The 18,751-nt window shown below is 41.0% G+C and overlaps 1 protein-coding gene and 1 pseudogene across 8 annotated transcripts in view; both read right to left on the bottom strand.

Moving 5' to 3' along the window:
• The window catches only part of astn1 (astrotactin 1), a 415,092-nt gene that overhangs the window by 278,324 nt on the left and 118,017 nt on the right, over positions 1–18,751 (bottom strand). For 7 of the 8 annotated variants that reach the window (XM_071490448.1, XM_071490449.1, XM_071490451.1 and 4 more), the window contains 2 exons: positions 17,683–17,832; positions 10,039–10,206 (listed from right to left, as the gene is read on the bottom strand). In XM_071490448.1, the coding sequence (XP_071346549.1) occupies positions 10,039–10,206; positions 17,683–17,832 (318 nt within the window). Of the gene's footprint in view, positions 1–10,038; positions 10,207–17,682; positions 17,836–18,751 lie in introns of all 8 variants that reach the window. The other variant, XM_071490453.1, reaches the window with a different exon arrangement.
• On the bottom strand, positions 12,155–17,659 carry LOC139628617 (piggyBac transposable element-derived protein 4-like; annotated as a pseudogene).

The following is an 18,751-nucleotide window of genomic DNA, read 5'->3' as shown; positions in this document are numbered from 1 at the left end:
AAAAAAAAATTACAGCAAATTTCAGGGAACCATTCCAACCAAATCCTGCAAGGTTTGATGGTGGGTCTGAATTGAGGCATGGCTGACAGCAGTGACTGCATAGTTATGACATCAGAAAAGTTACAGAAGTCCAGATGGCTCAATTTCTGAATACAGGCTGTGTGTATGTCTCTGTGGACTGAGGCTGTGATACTTTTACAGTATTAATATAGAACCTAGACCTGCTTTATAATCAAAAAACACATGGAAATCTCACTTTATACAATATGGAACCTTTATCTCACATTATCATTTTATTTTATCCTCAGACTTTTTCCTGATATAGGCTACTATCTAAGGATCAGCGCACACACAAATTGGAAGCTAAACAACACACACAGCTACCTCACAGATATCAACACACTGCAGCATCCTCGCTATCAGCACATGCTGTATGTCAGCTACTGAGCTGCAGTTCAATCAGCAGAGACTAACAGAGATAGACGTTTAAAGAGTAATTAAATTAAGTGATTTGATTTAGTATGTGTAATAGAAAAGATGAAGAAGCATGTGAGGAGTCTTTGGTGATTAGATCCCATTATGAGACCATCATTTAACAGGGCAGTCATTCTGTGAGCCACACAGGAAAATTCCCAGATGGAGTCTAGAAACTCGTGTTGGTCTGTGAAAGGGCTTGTGGTTGGGATGAAAATTTGATGGGTGGTGGAGAGTTGCATTGATCTCGTGCTGGAATAGGAAGCAGGAAAAGAGAGAGAGAGACAGAAAGAGGGGCCCAATTCCAATCTGGCCCCGATACCTTCCCCTCAGAGAAGGAGTATAACTCTGTATGGGGTCAGTCATGGTTGGGGAGGGTCTCTTCATGAAGGGGGTGGGTAGAAATACACTGACAAACTTTGGGAAAAGGAAATTTATTGTTACCCAAAATATTTCAGATAGGATATTGTAATTATATCAATATCTATCTAAAAGACATGGCTTTTATTACATTCATGGTATAGTAAGCTTGTGAAAGGGAAATTATTAATTGAATAAATAAAAACTCACTCCCATGCTTCTTTGGACATATTTCTTTCTTTGCTGAACATTTTTTTCATTTGTTTTTTTAATCTGATTTTAATCTGAATCTTAAACTGATTTTTTCCCAATAGTTCTTGAAATGATCAAGTCAAACAAAAAAAAAATGTGTACCTTTTTCTCAGGTACACAGTGAAATGTTCATTCCAAAATACAATGTAATGTCTAATCTGTCATATGTGTATGAAAACAGCCAATAGAAACGTATTACTTAACCTTTGGAAATAACCACTCAGAGCTCTCATTTGTTGGTTTGTAGCATTTCATCCATCCTGGACTCAAGGCTGCAGTTCTCTGTGAGTGTGGTTTGTAAGCCTGCATCGATGTAGACTTGGTGTCGGAGGACTTTATAACCCCCTTCCACTCAAGGGTCATTCGTTTGGAAAAACACTTAATTAGACAATTAAAAATATTTATTTGTTGTTGTCATGTTACATGTTTACCCAGTAAAAAGGTTAGATTCAAATGACTCATTTGCATATAAGCTACATCACCCAAACACATGCCACGCCATTCCCACCTTGGAATTTTTCATGTAAAATGCAAACTGTTTCTCCTGAAATATCACCTGACCACAGTAGGAACTAGGAAAAAAATAAAGGGTTCGAAGGGTAATGACCAGTTTGAATTCAAAATTTACAGTCTGTGCCTGCATCACAGAATCCGAAGTTCACCATAGTTGGCAAAACTACCAACAAAGATAAGGCTGTAAGTAAGTGCTGCCACGCTCTGCAGCGATAAGAAGTCTGAGGACTCGCCTGCTAGCTTCACACCCAAGTGGACCAGCAGAGGTACCAGAAATGAGTGGAGCAACTTTAAAACATCACCTCACTTTGACTTTTCACCACACTTATCCTGAGGACTCCTGCCAGACTCTCACCTCATAATGGGCCATCACCAGTAAGATGAGGGAATATGGTATATTCACTGCATTCAAATTAGTCTGAAGCAATTACATGCCAGTTGGAACTGTTCAAACACGATTTTTTGAAAAAGTAACCAAAAAAAAACACCTCCTTTACTATCACCTGGCTGCTTCTCCAACACTCTCCTTGGCGGTGCTCCGAACATGCAGAAACTGTGGCTCTGAACATAATTGCTACTTTGCTGCTTTGTTAAATATGCAGTGATAGAGCTGAAATATTTGCCACTAGAATGCCAGTTTCATATGTTGAATGACTGAACTGTGTCTAAACTGTGTCCAAAAAAAAAAAGCAGCAGAGATGACAGGAGCTGTAGTGATTCATTTAGATTTGTTATATATACACCTGTTTACAATACTACAAACGCCTCATCTTGCTTTAATTTGTGTTTAAGTGTTTCATCGCACTCTGAGGTCACACCACTCAGCTCAAACTTGTTTTACACTTGCAAGGTGTTATGTCGCCTAATTTCTCAATATACAGACACCGAGCCGGTTTCTAAGCTTCACACTTTATTTTCATCACTTCCTGCCCTGCTATTTGTCACCTTTAATAACACACAGAAGGAAACTGTAGGGTGAGCAAAGTGTACAGATAATGCATGCCCTTAAATAGCCTCATGATTTTGTGTGGGCTTCATCGAAAACAGTATTTTCTTCCCGTTCACCTTTGTATCACTGATGCACAAATGTATTCAGCTCATCAGGCAGATATCCACACACTGTTCCATAATGCAGCCTCATTAATCAAACCAGTATGATATGGGAACGTACTTCTTCAGGGGCATAACAAAGTTCCTTTGTGTTTTATAAAAGTCCCCACACACGCAGATCAGACAGAGAGAAGGACAGAAGGTGAGGTAAAGACCCACAGACAACAGCATCCACATCGTCCAGGGCTAGGGCTCTGCAGGAAAGGAAATGCTGCTCGCTAAAACCTCCACCATCTTTTTTAGTGTCTTGCAGGAGTAGCACAGATATTGTCGCAGCCCATCTCGGTTTTCATCAGTATCTCCTCCAGCAGAAAAGAGGATTGGATTTAAGCTATCTATAGTACCTCTGCAATCTCCTCGCAGCCCACACACGCACATTCACTCAATCTCATGTGCACATTGTCACGCTGACAAACGCACACACATACACACACACACACACACACACACACACAAGCACAAGCACACATATGCACAATGGTATCATTACAAATGCATCATATGAAAAATACAATACAATTACTGAAGCCTTGCTGGTCCATATATCATTTTAAGGAATGGGCAGAATGGGGGGTTTGGGTGCATGGGTGAGTCTCAGGAATTACTCCAAGAAAGGCAGGCATGAGACACACTGGTCCAGCTTTTTGATTTATTGAAAGGTCTCAGAACTCACTCTGTATTGCCCAGGGGAGAGTTAGACTGCTGAATTATGGATGCAAAACAAGGAAGACAGTTCCTGTGTGAGATTTCTTCCTGCACTCATAATTTCAGTGATGCCCTGCCAGAGACTTTCCAAGAAACCATGTAAAGCTGAAATGATTCTTTCTGTCCTTTCTGTGTCCGTTAGGGATGTAATCAAATACAAATGCATTATAAACAGATAATGAAAAAGGTACAAAGTGATTTCTTGCAGTAATTTACATTATCTGCTGCCCCCATCTACCTGTCACTAATTAAAACAATTTGCACATGTCCCACCTCTGTGACATCACACATATCTTGCTAACCCACACTTTACAGCAGTGCCAAGATCTTTAATGTCCACTGAGAATGTCTGTATGGCATTAACAGGAAGAAGTAGGATTTACCATGATCCCGATTTGATATGATGTAAACAAATTGGCTAAGGGGGTTTTAAATTTGTTTGTCAGGCTTACAGTGAGGTTCATCCTCAATAAATCATCTGTTTTCACTATATTTGTTGGACTGCAGAATAAACCTTGACTCTTGCTCAGGTGTTATTTTAACCTTGTGTTTCGCCATTGAAGCCTGCTGCTCTCTGTGGGACATTAGATGGGAAGTGATGAGCTCAAGTTAGGGACCGTTTCAAAAGTACATCAAAAATGGCCAAGAGGGAATTTTAACATTTGAAAATCACCCTTTTTTTTCTCACAGACACCTCAAACCAGCTTCATTTCAATCCAAGAAGAAATGCACTATGACATAGAGCATTATTAAGGCTTTTTTTTTTTTACAGAAAAAACATCGTATTTCCAATATCACCTCCATCAAAGGGGCTATGTTTTCATCTGTGTCTGTTTGTACTGAACCAATTTGCACCAGTCTCGGTGGCGGGATGGGGCCTGGGCCCATGCTGCCCTCCTGCATTGACAGTTGTTAGTTTGTATATTTTGTGAGCAGCTAAACTTTTACCAGTATGCTTACATAAATACAAGAATATTAGCTTTGCATTCCACCTGTAGTCTACATACCACAGTTCTATTACCAGAACTGATGAGAAAAATTTATATGTTTTTCATAAAGAAAGATAAGATAGGTTTTGTTGTGCATTAGCCTTTGTCAATAAAGGCTTTTGCCTTTATTGACAGGACAGTAGAGAGTGACAGGAAAGGGGCAGAGAGAGAGGGGGAATGACACGCAGGAAAGAGTCGGGCCGGTCGGGAGTCAGGCCAGTCAGGAGTCGAACCGGCGCTCGCCTGCTGAGAACATCCGCTCAATGTGGTACGCGCCCTAACCACTCCGCCATCGGGCCGCCCCAGAGCCAGGCTCTTTTTAAATGTGAGAAAAAAACTAAAGTCACTACAGCAGACTAATCTGCATTTCTTGAGGGAAACGTGTGAGTGCTGGGAGGTGCCACTTCTTCAGGAACTTTCTATCTCGGTCTCATGGTCAGAAAGTTATAGCCAAAAAAGGCTCAGGGTTAGGATTAGCATACCTTCAGTGGTCACATGACAGAGCTACTGGTGCCACACTTCAACAGTTCTGACCACACGCTCAGGCAGCCAAGGTGGGTCAAGGTTCGTGACACTAACCCTCAACCACTATGTATGGCATGATTCTGACCATAGCCTACATCGTGACACATGTGAAATATGCACATTATACTGTATGACAAAATGTCATCATAAAGTGACAAAAGTACACACTGAAGAAGATGACAACCGTCACTGTGTGATAGGCTTAGATTGGCAGGGATCTGCTCAGGTGCCCTGTGTTCCAGCTTCATTTGACGAGGGACGCGATGACAGCATCAGTTTTTCACAATGACACTGGGAAATGCTTTATCTCCAATACACAGCAGGATTCTGCAAAAATCCTTAGGCAAGCCCTTCAGTTGTGTTGAGTTGCACAAAACTGATATCTTTTCCACCCTGAAATTCATACAAAATGTTACCATTAAAAAAAGTATTAATGGCTTTTGTTCGAAAATGCCAACTGTCAGTTTGCAATACATCTCTGGGTTCAGTTGTGTTGCAGCTTAGATTTAGGCACAGGTCAGTTCAGGGACCTTGAGAAATGATGTCATCAGTCGACACCCTCATCTCACATTTACCTAGTTTTCCTTTTCTCCAGCGTTGCACTAACCAGCCACTCCCATATCTGCCCTTCAGTAACCTTGTCCCACCATTCCCCCTCATTCCTGACCTTCCCTGACGACTAACACGCCTAATTGCAAATTGTAAATGCTATTAAGTAACACAAATTAGCATGCTAGTCACTGACACTTTACTGTGTGTTAAGTGGGGTGAGAGTCCCGCTCTCCTGCGTCAGAGTGCACCCAAACCCTCAGCCAGCACCAACTCACTGAGTTTGTTACATTCCTGCACAACTCTCACTCTTTTTTCTGGCTAAAGCTCGTCAAATATGTTAAAATAACAAGACGTATTATAATATTCTGTTTTACAGGCTGACGCTTTCTTCATAGTGAAATTGGAGGCGGGGGGATCAAACTGTGTTCGCTGGCAGAGAGAGCGATAAAGAGCTTGTTAAACAACAAAATGTTCGACAAGTCTGTTTTATCAGCACACTGTTCTCATCATTTGGAATTCGAATGTGGTCTGTGGCTTGAATAAAACATTATGTACAGTAGCTGCATGTGGCCCATATAGACATGCACTGTACAATGCAGACTTCACATGTGTTTCCAAGGGTTGGTGTGCATTCAATGTATTTTATCCATATTCCATATGAAATCATATCTTCTACATTTGTTTTATGTCTGTGTTTAATGATTGTTGGTTGTTTGTTCATATTTCAGAAATATCTTCAGTAGTAACAATTATGTGAAATTGATTTTCCATGTTTTTAAAAGCAGATCTGATTTTTACCCAGCATGCATCATGTATTACATCCGTCAATCATCACTTGGGAGGCCTGCCATTAAATCCCTGCTGAATTTTACATTAATGTCCTGTTTCGGTATTCGGCCGACAGCCTCTGCAAGCAACTGCAAATATATAAACTGTGAGCAGATCAGAGTTGTGTTTTCAGTTTTTGGTCACAAAGAAGAATTGATATAATGTGCCATCAATCAGTTATTGACATTTTGCTTTTCCTCAGTATAAGGCCCATATAATTTATCAGTCATTTCAGACATGCCATCAAGCTTACATTTATCACTTCAACCCATTATTCATCTCTTGAACAGTGTACTGGAAGCACACTTGTGGTAACAAAACAAACTAAATGCAACAGAAGAGAGAAATACATTTTTGAGAAGAAAAGAAAATAGTCTGTATTTTTAGATGTCTGATTGTCATTGTGTATGAACTCAAATAAGGATCAATAACATAAAAGCATTAGGTTCACAATTATTCCTGTCTGCCTGAAATCAATAGTCAAGGTGCCCATGCAAACACTGAAACAGATCTTTTTTGTGCTGTAATTGTTCCTCCTGTTCGATCCCTTTCTCATACACATCAGTATAACTAACGGAGGACAAAAAACTACAGCAGAAAAGATTACAGCAAGTTAAACCTGTCTCAGTGTCCATATGGGCACCTGACTATTGTCAACCTGCCCTTCAACATCGACATCAAAGATATCAACTGTGGAGCAACCTGATTTAATAAAGGCAAAATGCTCCAAAAAATAATAACAAAAAATATATATATCAACTGTGAGGTTACACATACTTCAACTTCAAGCTGGAGGAGGAGAGATTGAAATTAATCATACTGCAGCATGACTCAAAAAAACTCAAAAAAAGAAATCCAATATTTCATCTGATTCTATTCCAGTCTCACCATGTCAGAAACAGGAGGTGTAACTAGCAGAGCAGATCTCAAAAAGAACTGTATAAATAACATGTATTATTTATTATTTGTGTAACTTATATTCAAGTATTTGTGTAGGTACTTAAATTTTTAATGTATCTCTGAGCCCCTACACAGTAATGTAACTGCATCCATATGAAATCCCATACAGGGAACATGAGTTGTGTCAAAGTATTTGCTAACATTTGCAAGATCTTACCAATAAAATATTCTCTGTATGTTGAGACAAATACATTACACATACCTCATTTCATTTCCAATTAAAGTTTATCTATATAGTTTGAACTTGATATCAAACGTTGGTCACAAAAACCATCCAGTTCCAACTAGATGTTGCATGTAGTCTCCCTGCTGTTACCTAGAGCACAAATGAAGTTGACAGTGGACATGCAAACTAATTGATCAGCTCCACACACATCCCTGCTGGAGAAAACCAGGTCAAGTACTGCAGGCACTATTTCCCATTTCAGGCCCTGTGGCACGACTGAGCATAATCGTGGTCACACATTTAAACAATTTTAAAAAAAAGGGCTCCTTCCTCCTACAGACTGTGTTTCGGGCACTCAAACAAGAGTCACTGGTGAGGAGCCTACAGTGAGTGAAGCACACATACACTACAAGATCTGGAAGCACTTTGCAGGATTGGGTCTCTGCAATGGCTAATACCTGGAACGTCTCCAGGCCTTCACAGACCAGTTAATAAACACAACTGTGCTCCATAATACAGCCATTAAGCCAACTTTGCACAAGCAAATGCGGTCTTTAATTGTCCACTCAGTTTTACAGGCATCTTTTCGATTAGAGGAATCACAGTTGAATTACTGAATAAACCCATCAAAATACTGTATCAGGGAAAAAAAAAAAACAGTAGTGATGCTACAATGTGGAAATTCATTTCTTCGCCAGTAACTTTTAAACTGAGACCCAAAGGACACATATCCAATATCTATGAAAACAGTATTCATGAGAACAGTTATCATGGCTGTTACTAAATACTCCTGACCAGTTAGTTGTTAAACACAAATGTGACAGGAAGGACATGCCAGCAGAGGTGGGGTGTAATTTCTTGATGCTTGATCTTAAATTGTTTGACGCATTTTGTTTGGTTCTGGAAATGTGTCAGAGAAAATATATGTCAAACAAACTGAGCTCCAGCTTCCGCTTTAAACTCCTTTAAAGGCATTAAGTGTAGATTCTGATGCCATAAGTTTTTGTTTATAGAGAAATGAGACGTTCACTGTCCCTCGGCCAGCTCTGTATATTCTCACAGTTAAACCATCTACGTGTGAGCTGCCATTGATAGTTGTGATGTTACTCAATTTTATTAGTTGTTACTTCACCTAGGTCCAGTTGTCTCTGCAAATAACATCTTTCATTTGACCTACCTGCATTGTTAAACAACTCATTCAGTTCTGTCTCCTAAAAAGAGTATATTTATTATCCAGGTATGTTTTTAGTCTTCTTTTTTCTATTTTTAGCTGGCAAACTACTGTAGGTGGTGAGCTTACCAGAATCATGCTAGCTAGCTCTTAAAGGAACTATTTATTTGCTATTGTATTGTATTGTTATTGGTACATCGCCAGCGTTAGCACTAACAGCTGATTACTTCCCGGTCCAGAAGAAACATTGCTAGTTCAGCATCAAACTTCATTCTTTTACCCACCAAGAGCTGTCTCCAGCAACACCAATGTTAACTCTTGTCTCCATCACGTCTGTTTTTTCTACTAAAATTAGCATGCTAACCAGCTGGCCCCAGCCTGCCTTGTCACTTTCCAGTAGAGACTCACTGTAGCCTCCAATCTGAAGACGTAGTGCTGCTCAGTGGACATATTATAACTTCTTGTATTATGAAGACAACAATGACTGGAAGAGAAAACCTAAAAAAAAAAACCTTTAAATAATACTTATGATATAAAGCATATCATTATGTAAGCTTATTTGATTCAAAGTCCATTGACTATAGCAGCGATAAATATCTATATGACTCCAAATAACATATTAAATAGGCCAGCCAAAAAATTATTCTCCACAGAATGATGATGATGCCACTCATCTACAAAGCCACAGAGCTGAGACCTTGTCATCATTTAATAATTAATGAGTTTTCTGACAACACACAACCACCTCCACATTCATGCATCAGTAATATTAATCACTGGGCCACTCCTCTGAAGTAAAAGTTGCCTACTTTCACCTTAGGTACCTAAAGTGCATTTGGCTGACATTTTAAATACACGACCTTTACATGCCATGGTGCACTTCTTTCTTACCTGACATGATGTATTTTCACACTGCAACATGATTATCTAATGTTACATTTCTCTCATGTTCTCCTGCCGTTGTCTGACTCATCATTCCCTGATGTTTTTTACTTGTCGAAAAAGGTTAGAAGTGCTTTGGTCTGTTTCATATCTGTGGCTGCGTGAGCTGTGAAGTTTGCGGGTTATAGAACAACAAGCGTAGGAGCTTTTGTTCCCTGAGGTTGTTCTTAAGACAAATGCTTCTGACCAGATTTGCTGCAGCTTTACTGCTTGCTTGGGAGAAGCCACTGCCTTAAAGGCTAAAGTCAGAGGCCAAAAATCTCTGCAAAGCAAACGCTTCAAATTACACAAAAGACTTGTGCAATGATAGCCGTACTCTGACAGATGTGCACTGGTTGAATGTGGCTGTTTTCATAGATAAACCCTGCTGGCCAGAGGTGAGTGTATGCCATATACCTCCGTACATGCACCACTACACATCTGGTTTCTTTGGTACCTAACCCTGGCACAGTGCTGAGCTAACACTTGTTCATGTCTTGCTGTTGGCTTACCTGTCTCTTGGTCACACTGGTGCTCACAGGGGTCCAGGAGGCGTCGTCCACACAGCTCATTGACCCAGGGCCCACTGGCATTCTGCTGGTAGTACAACAAGATCTGGGCGGGGTTCAGCCAGTCTGAAGCATCCAACTGGCTCCCCTGCAGCAGAATGAACCTTGATCCTGTGGAGGACAGAGGAAGGAGGGATGAAAGGACAGAGTGTGAGGAAAGAAAGGAAATGAGGGACGGATAGAGGGTTCAAAAGATGGAGGAATGCAAGAGAAGCAAAGGTTGTGAGTGGTGAATGAATAGATGGCCGATGGAGAGAGGGTGGAAAAGCAAGAGAGAATGAAAGGGAATGAAAAAAGGACAGTTGGTACATATAAGCATGAAATAAAAATATGAAAGCATAGAACTGAAACATAAATATTTGTGCTGAAATTTGATTTAGCCATTTCAAAATGTCTGATATTTTTTTAACATTAATTACAAAATATGAAAACAAAAAAATGACAGTGACAGAATATTTTGAACCTTCCAGAAAAACTCAACTCTGTGTTAGAAAACCTTCAAAATAAAATAGCTTGATTTAAAAAAAAAAATCCAGCTAATGATTTACTTTGCTTCAGTATTGACCTTGACTAACCTTACCCAAAAGCCTAAGGCTGCCATCTTAACCATTACTGTGATATTTTAAAAAATGCTAAAGTAAAACATGAAAATATGCAAACAATAAAGCAGAACCAGTAATAATAACAAGGCCAAGGTTGCTGGTTACTGTTATTATCAGTACCTCAGGCTGCCAGAGGAGGCATCCTCTTTGTTGCCTTCAGTGCTTCATTTGTAATTTGAAAACAGAGGGGGTGTTGTCCCGGTGGGTCAGGGGAGAGAAAAAGTAACAGAACAAGGAAGGTCGAAGAAATCCTTCTGAATTAAAATACTGAATGCTTAGAAACTATGATAAATCAACTACAAGTGCCAGCATAGTTTGGTGTGTTTGATGTAAGAATTAATGATTTGAGTGTGTCTCTGTTTGGCTGCAGGTTTACTGAAAAACCTGATCTTTGTCGTTCCCATTGGTGCAGTGGGAAATTATGTTCAGAACTTTCGTCATGTGTTTCTTGCTCAGTCAGTGACTTTACATACAGAGAGCTCTCCACTCAGTTACTGTAAATCTTGTACATATGTTAACTTTGTTTACATTACATAGAAGTACGTTTGTTGGGGAAGATTGCTGAACTCGATGGTTACGTTCTCTTGTCTTAATGGGGGATAATGAGACACGGATGGCATGTGTTATTGTTTCTGTTTTATTTCAAACCTCTCTACTCATGCTATAATTGCCTTGTTGTTGAAAGGTGCAACATAAAAAGTTTGTTGCCTTTAAATAATGTAATCATTTAGTTATACTGAATACACTCAAAGACTGAGTTTTCACAGGGTTCTCAGCTCAGACGCTGTCTGTCTGAGTGGGAGGATGTCAGTAACTCTTCACAGAAGGGAGCCAGTCAAAACAAGGATGAGAAGACGTTTGTGAAATGTCTTCTTGTCAGTCTGCAACAGCCTGGAAAAGGATACCAAGTTATCTGCTGTGTGATCGCTGCAAATTAGCAGCAAGACTCATTGACCAAAGCCCTGTTCATTTGCAAGCATGGGACACACTGGGCATTTGCTAACCCAGGCATATTTAATGACTTCTTGGCAGGCTGTGTGTGCCCTAGTTAGTGCCATCCCCTTTGATGATCCCTTTAAAACTAGAGCACTCTCTGCAAATGGCTGGACGCATCTTGTTTGCTTAATTGTGGAGAGTTATAAAATTGCTTTAGAAAAACTTTCAAACATTAAACACCAATCAGCCGTGATTCTTTTTTTATGATGCGTTTTATTTCCTCTTTGATGAGTTTGGCAATAAACAGGTGTGCAATATTTTTGTTTCTACATCATGAAGCGGACTCTAATGCTAAAAATAAATGGTTTGTAGATGTATTCAAAAGGAATGCACTGAATGACCTCAGACAAAAAAAAAAAAACAAACAAACAAAAAAAAACCTGTTTATCAGGATATGAAACTGGAGCCAACTTGATGGATATTCATCATCACCTTAAGTGTGAGTCTCAGAGGAGGCCATGTACGCCTGAATGGACCTCCAGAGCAAGAATCAGTGGGGTGGCCACCAAACTTAATAACTGATTGAAGCACCACTGTGCAACACTTCAGGCAGGGTCTGAGTGGGGCTGAAATTTAGCAACATCACTCCAGATATTTATAAGCAGAAAATGTTTCATGACGCTAAAAACAATGGAAAATCATTTCAACATTTAAACAATAATCCTCCAATTTCTGCCTTTTATAATTTATTTATGTATTTACTTTATTTATAATATAAGTATTGTCTGATAATTGACAGCAGAGACAGGAAAACAGAAGGAGGGATTTCACTGGATCATGGTCCCTGGCTAGGGATGTCACAGGAACCAATACTTTGATACTAAGTCGATAACAAAATTGTGAAAAGTACTTCTTTTTCTCCAGTACTCTAAGGTACGGTAGATGTCGTAGTAGATGTCGTAGTTCAGGCTGAGTGAGTTTCAGTTGTTAATTTTATATCAACAAAATGTCGTCAAAATGTTGATGTCCTGAAATGTTACTGTTATAATTTGTGAATTGTCAAAGTTAGCATCTGTTGTAACCCCACTCCACACACAACTTTCACAATGGCTAACGTTAGCATAGCGAGGCTAATGCAGCTACCTGAGCTTCGTGCTAACAACATTAGCTGCTACTATCATCACTGTTCAGTCTGTTGAAATATAACGCTGACTTTTTGAATAAATATTTTCAGTTTTAACTACTGCTTACATGCTTACTATGTGGAGGTGTGTGTGCATGTGTTAGTACACTGTGTGTGCAGCAGCAGCATCTGTTGTTTTCAGTTTTTTCTGTGATTTTGAATTTGGTATCATGAATTGTGGAATTTCAATGGTATCCGTACTGACAACCACAATTCTGGTATCGTGACATCCCTGCTCTCAGAAACTTGACATCAGACGGCATCTCAGAAAGAATGTTACAAAGACAAATTAACTGAATAACGATTTTCTCAGTTCATATAATTTCCTTTAACCCTTGTGTGGTGTTCATATTGTTGTTACTCAGCCAGTGTTTGTGGGTCTGGTGGACCCGTTGCATTTTGTGGTTTTTAATGCCTCACAATCAAACACTTTTATGTTAAAATACTCAACAGATGTTTACTTCATCCCAATTACAAGCAGTATAAATAGTATATATGGTTAATATTTGCCCTTTACCTTTGTTAGATCACATTTATAACTTATTATTTAAAACATAATAAAGAAAATCAATTAAAATCAAGATATGAGTGGAAACAAATTTACAAGTGAAGCAAGGTTTTTCAAAACTACTGACTTTTATTTCTTTGCACAACACAAGCTGAACACATAGAGTAAACATATCAGTCAAGACAACACATCAGCCCCATTGAACACATGGCCTTTAGCCACTAGCCTATACAACACATGAGGGGCAGAGTTTTACTGTGTGTGTGTTGCAGATATACTTTTTGCACTTGATGCATTTATATTGTGTTTTTCTGTCCATCTTGGGTCTGCACACTTCGCACCGCTTCTTCTTGTTGCTGGTGTTCACAACCTAGAATAATGAAAAGATCAGGAATTTTACTAACACCTCTCTCTCTCACAAGACATGAGTGCCAGACATGTACTGCAACAGCATCACACACTTACTTCAGGCTCTGCAGATTGTGGTTCTGTAGGTTGGGTGGATAGGGCACCAGCATTCTCCTCCTGAATCCTCCTCACGATGGCTGCAGAGGCTGGGGTTCTGGGGACATGTTGTCTTTCCTCGATTTGTGGTCTCACCAATGCCTTTCCCAGATCCTCGAGAAAGAGGCGTCTCTTCTGGAGCTTCCCTCTGTTCCACTCTGGGTTCAGTGCCATCCAAATGACAAAGGCGTTGTATGCTGAGATGTCCAACATGTCAAAGAATATCACCAGTGGCGTAGAGTCCTCCGTTTGCAGCTGTAGGCCGTCACCAGCTTGTCCATGTTGTCTACCCCTCCTTTTGTGGCATTATAATCCATGATGATCTCTGGTTTGTGATGTTCCTGGTCACAGATTCTTCCATCCCCGTGCAGTGTACTCATGAGTACCACAGTCTTGCCTTTCTTTGGTACATAGGATACCAGGGATGTGTCAGCCGTGTACGCAAACTTGGAAGACTTGACAGGCCTGTTCTTTGAAGTCAGTAGTTGAGGTGGGAGCTCTGACTTGTTTTTCCGTATTGTTCCCACCATGGTCAGCTTCCTCTTTAGGAGCTCCTGTCCCAGCTTGTGCGAGGTAAAAAATTGTTGCATGTGATGTTGTGTCCACTGAGTCCCTGAGACATGTCCAGGACAACTCTCATTCCTTGGTTTTTCTCGGGGGCTCCTCCATCAGGTTTCCCTGTGTAGACTTGTAAGTTCCAAGCATATGAGGAAGTGGCATCACAGGCAGCCCAGATCTTTATATCATACTTTGCAGGTTTAGATGGTATATACTGCCGAAAGGGGCAGCAGCCCCCTAAATGGCATCAGCTGTTCATCAATGGTGACATTTGGCCCAGGGTTGTACAGCAGGGGGGAGGCGGCGCACCCACTTGTCCCACACTGTCCTGATGGCAGCTAGTTTGTCTCTCTGCCGTCGAGCTGGTCTGTCATCTCGGTTGTCAAAGCGGATAATCCTGGAAATTATGTGAAAATTTTCCAGAGAAATTTCTCTGCCAGTTTCTGCATCCCACAGGGATTCTGCGGATTCCCCTTTGGACCTGAAAACTCCAGCAAGGATAAGAACCCCGAAGTAGGCATGTAAATGGGTTTGGTCCATTTCCTTCCACCTCTCTCCAAAAACACGTCTTCCTTCTAAATTAGTGCAGTCAAGAATAATTTTCTGCATGGAATCTGGGATGAAAAGCTCAAAAGAAGATTTGATGTCCTGTGTGTGAGTAACTGCCATCCGTGTTGGCCCTGGTTGCATCCTTGCTGGGTGGCTCTTTTCTTGGGCGAGAAGACCGTTTAATTTCAAAATTTTTTGACATCCATATTTCCTCACTTGCTCCATGCTGACTGTCTTGTTCTGGTCCTGGGGCTGGCTGCTGACGGCCTTGTCCTGTGGCTCGTCTTCGTTTTGGAACTGGCTGATACTCAATCTCATCATCTTCTTCAGAGTCACTGTCAGACTCTGAATTTTCAGAAATGTGATCGTCAAATTCTGAAACCTCTTCTTCTGAATCCTCTCCCTCTACATCATCATCAAAAACTTCTCTCTCTTCCAAAATCAATTCCAGGGCCCTCTGCGCAGAGCACCTTTTGGCCATCTTGATCGGTTGTGATAAGAAACCACACTGGCAAAGCTATATTTATAGTGTCCCGACTCCAATTTGTAGCAGATAGAGTGTGAGAAAATAAAGATTCCCGCAAGACAGAGGGTGAAATGTGCAGGAAAATGAGAGCAGACAGTGTTGATGCTTGAATTTTGCAACAATGTTGCAACCTTGTGTGGGAACCGCAGGAGCAGAAACACAAAACTCACATTTACAGTCACTCTTTCACTCTCTCTCTGTCACTTTCTCTCTCTCCCGCACGCACGCACGCACGCACACACATGCACGCACACACACACACACACACACTAACAGCAGGCCCAGACAGGAGGAGGACAGAGTCTAGGTACACAGAACATCAATTTCCAGAGGACCCGGACATCTTATATGTAATAGAAATGTGTAGGTGGGGTGTACAGTGTGTGGTCATTAAAAATGTATTCTGATATATGTTCTTCACAGAAAATGAGCCAAGGCCAGTGAGTCTGAGTTTGGAAAATTAATTAATTGTATCATTTTTCTTTTAATAAAAAATGAAAACGGGTCCCACAGACCCGAACACCACATAAGGGTTAAGTTGACACAAGGTGTGTAAAATTAAAGCTGGTGTAGGATCTCTAACTCTAGCGCTGTTCAGAAGCAGTGTGCCCAGTACTGCCACTGGTGGCCAGAAGATATATATGTATCAATGAGGTGACCTATTTATTATTTGCTAATATTAATTAATAAATAAATAATAAAATAATTGAATGGAAACAACCTTTCTTGAACATTGTAACTCTTGTTTTTTAGCCACACTACTGACATGGCTCTAAGGATGCAGTCAGTCGATGCAGGTCGGTTAAAATAGCCCCACAACTGTTGGATAGACTGACATTTGTACAGACATTCATGGTTCCCAGAGGATGATTTCTAATGACTTTGGTGATTCCTCTGACTTTCCCTCTAATGCCACCGTGAACTTGACATTTGTGGATTTTAGTTAATGTCCCAGCAGTCACACAAGATTGCCTAACATCCAGTTAATTTGTATTTTCAGCGTTTTCCAAATTTTATATGCAGCTGAGTGACTGAAATGTCCGGTTCCATGTAACAAAGGTCCTCAGCTGTTATTAGTACAAGCACATCATGTGCCATAGACCATTTAGCCAAGGGAGCACCCTCACAGATAGTTTTGTAACTTGGATACATCTCAGATGAGACACATGATAATAGAAAAACCTATTCCCACAGAAAGCAATCTGAGATAATAACCCTTTCCCACATTTCTACTTCAGACTATCTCCAAGTTAGACATACCAAAAAGTTTGTCCTGTCTTTTGTATGTATCTTGAATAGCGGCAGATATTGTTATCCCACGTAAGCACACAAACATCTCCAGATGATTACTTTCCCTGATGTGAAAGGCAAGGTGTGACTCTACATTCCTGAGCTTTTCTTCACAGTATTTGAAGGCAGGCGCACGCACAGCTGTTGGCATTAATAGCTTCTTTCCCCTGTGGTAGAATCCAGATTTTCATCTGATTCACCGTGACATCAAATCAAGTCTGATGAGATTGTGGAGACATTTATGGAAACATTCTAAATCGATCCCAGTTTTGTAATTCAGCAGACGAATTCGCCATCTTTCATCTCTCCTTTCAAAGTTCCCACCCCGGACACCTCCCTGGAATTTTAATATCTCCCTGGCAGGCCAGTGTATACCACCAGAAAGCAGCGGCGCTCCGAATCAAATCAGACCTCCAGATGATAGATGAGTGGGCCTAGTCACAGTCTATAATATATCTGGACTGCCAGCTCACTCCTGTGACAGCTGAAAAATGCCAATGAACCAGCGGGAGCCAGCGCTTGGCCCCCGTGGTGCTTTTTTTTTCCGCAGGTGCTACATAGAAATTCATTAACATGGTGGTTCAACATATCAGAAAGGGCTTTCTGCAGGTGGTCACTGCGACCTGGCCTCAATGTGCTATGATGCTTTGAGGGCACATCTGTCGTGTGGTCTCACATGGGAAACCTAGGGAGGGGGTGGTCGACCTGACATTTACCTTTGTCTCTCAGAGAGCGAAGCAAATCGGCAGCTCGACCGCAAAGCACAGACACTGGGTTTGGGAGATGCAGTGAGCCGAATTCCCCGGAGAATGGCAGAAAAAATGCCAGCTCAGCCCCACGGGGCTTTGAGCGCCCACAGAGGTGTGTGTGTGTGTGTGTGTGTTTGTGGGGGGGGGGGCATTCGAAGTCGGAGGCTAGTGTAAAGCCGTACCATCAGCGATGAGGTGCTCCGGCACATGTAGGATTACCCGGACCGAGAGGCTGCAGGAGAGGTGAGAGGAGTAAACCAGGCCGATCACACAGCTGATGACACTGATCAGAGTCAGGGTGGTCTTATTGATGGGGCTCCGTGGGGAACCTGCTGCTGGGGGAAAAAAATAAATACACAGGGAGGGGGTGGGGGGGAGGTGGGAACAAGAAATGGTAGAGATATATGAAGCAATTTATTCCCCACATCCTGTCCATACAATATACATACATGCACACAGCTGCACAAACATATGTGTACGCATCCTACGCAGGAAGTCATTTTACAAACAGGCCAAAAAATGGTCTTAGCACCCATGGAAAGGACCTTTGGATTAAAAACGGCAAGCCTTTGGGAGGTTTACACTAGCCATTGATCAGTGGCACAGAAATAAGGTTTACTTTTGAAGGGTATTAACATCCAGGCTGGGATGTGGCAGAAAAAAAAAGAGACATGGACCTAAATAAAAAAAAAAAAAAAAAACAGTTCAGAGGTTGTTTTGCAACCTTCCTTCTTTCCTCTGCTCTTCCTCCCTGCTAGATCTCCAACGCTTCCCTTATCTCCTCTACTGCAGAGTGCAAAACAGACAGTGTTGAACGTGACCCCATACCCACAGGGGCATGCATACATGCACACACATACACACACATACACAAAACCACAGTGACCTTGAAAATAGCCACTCACACTTTGTTTAAAGAGGTTATTTTTTTCACTAACAGAATAACTCCAGATTACATTGTCACTTTTAAATTACACTGGCAGAACTTTCTCATTTAAAAGCAAGCCCACGGCGAGCCTTTAAACAAAGGCCACAGTAGAAAGCTGACCGATGATGTATAAGGTTAGTTTATTTACTCAAGTATCTTACCCAGAAACTGGATGTAGGGCATCACTTCACCCTTTTTGACTTACATTTTAAAAGTTTATATTTTCCAATTTTTATAACACACACAACACCCCCCCCCTAAACGATCTCCAGTAGAAATTTCACTACGACATGAAAATCTTTATCATTTTAATATCGTCATGC

This window comes from Trachinotus anak, unplaced genomic scaffold (genome assembly GCF_046630095.1).
Source record: "Trachinotus anak isolate AG129_WGS33_773 ecotype Australia unplaced genomic scaffold, CSIRO_AGI_Tana_v1 ptg000012l, whole genome shotgun sequence".
Lineage (NCBI taxonomy): Eukaryota > Metazoa > Chordata > Actinopteri > Carangiformes > Carangidae > Trachinotus > Trachinotus anak.
The sequence above is the reverse complement of the archived record's forward strand: the minus strand, read 5'-3'. Positions and strand labels throughout refer to the sequence as shown.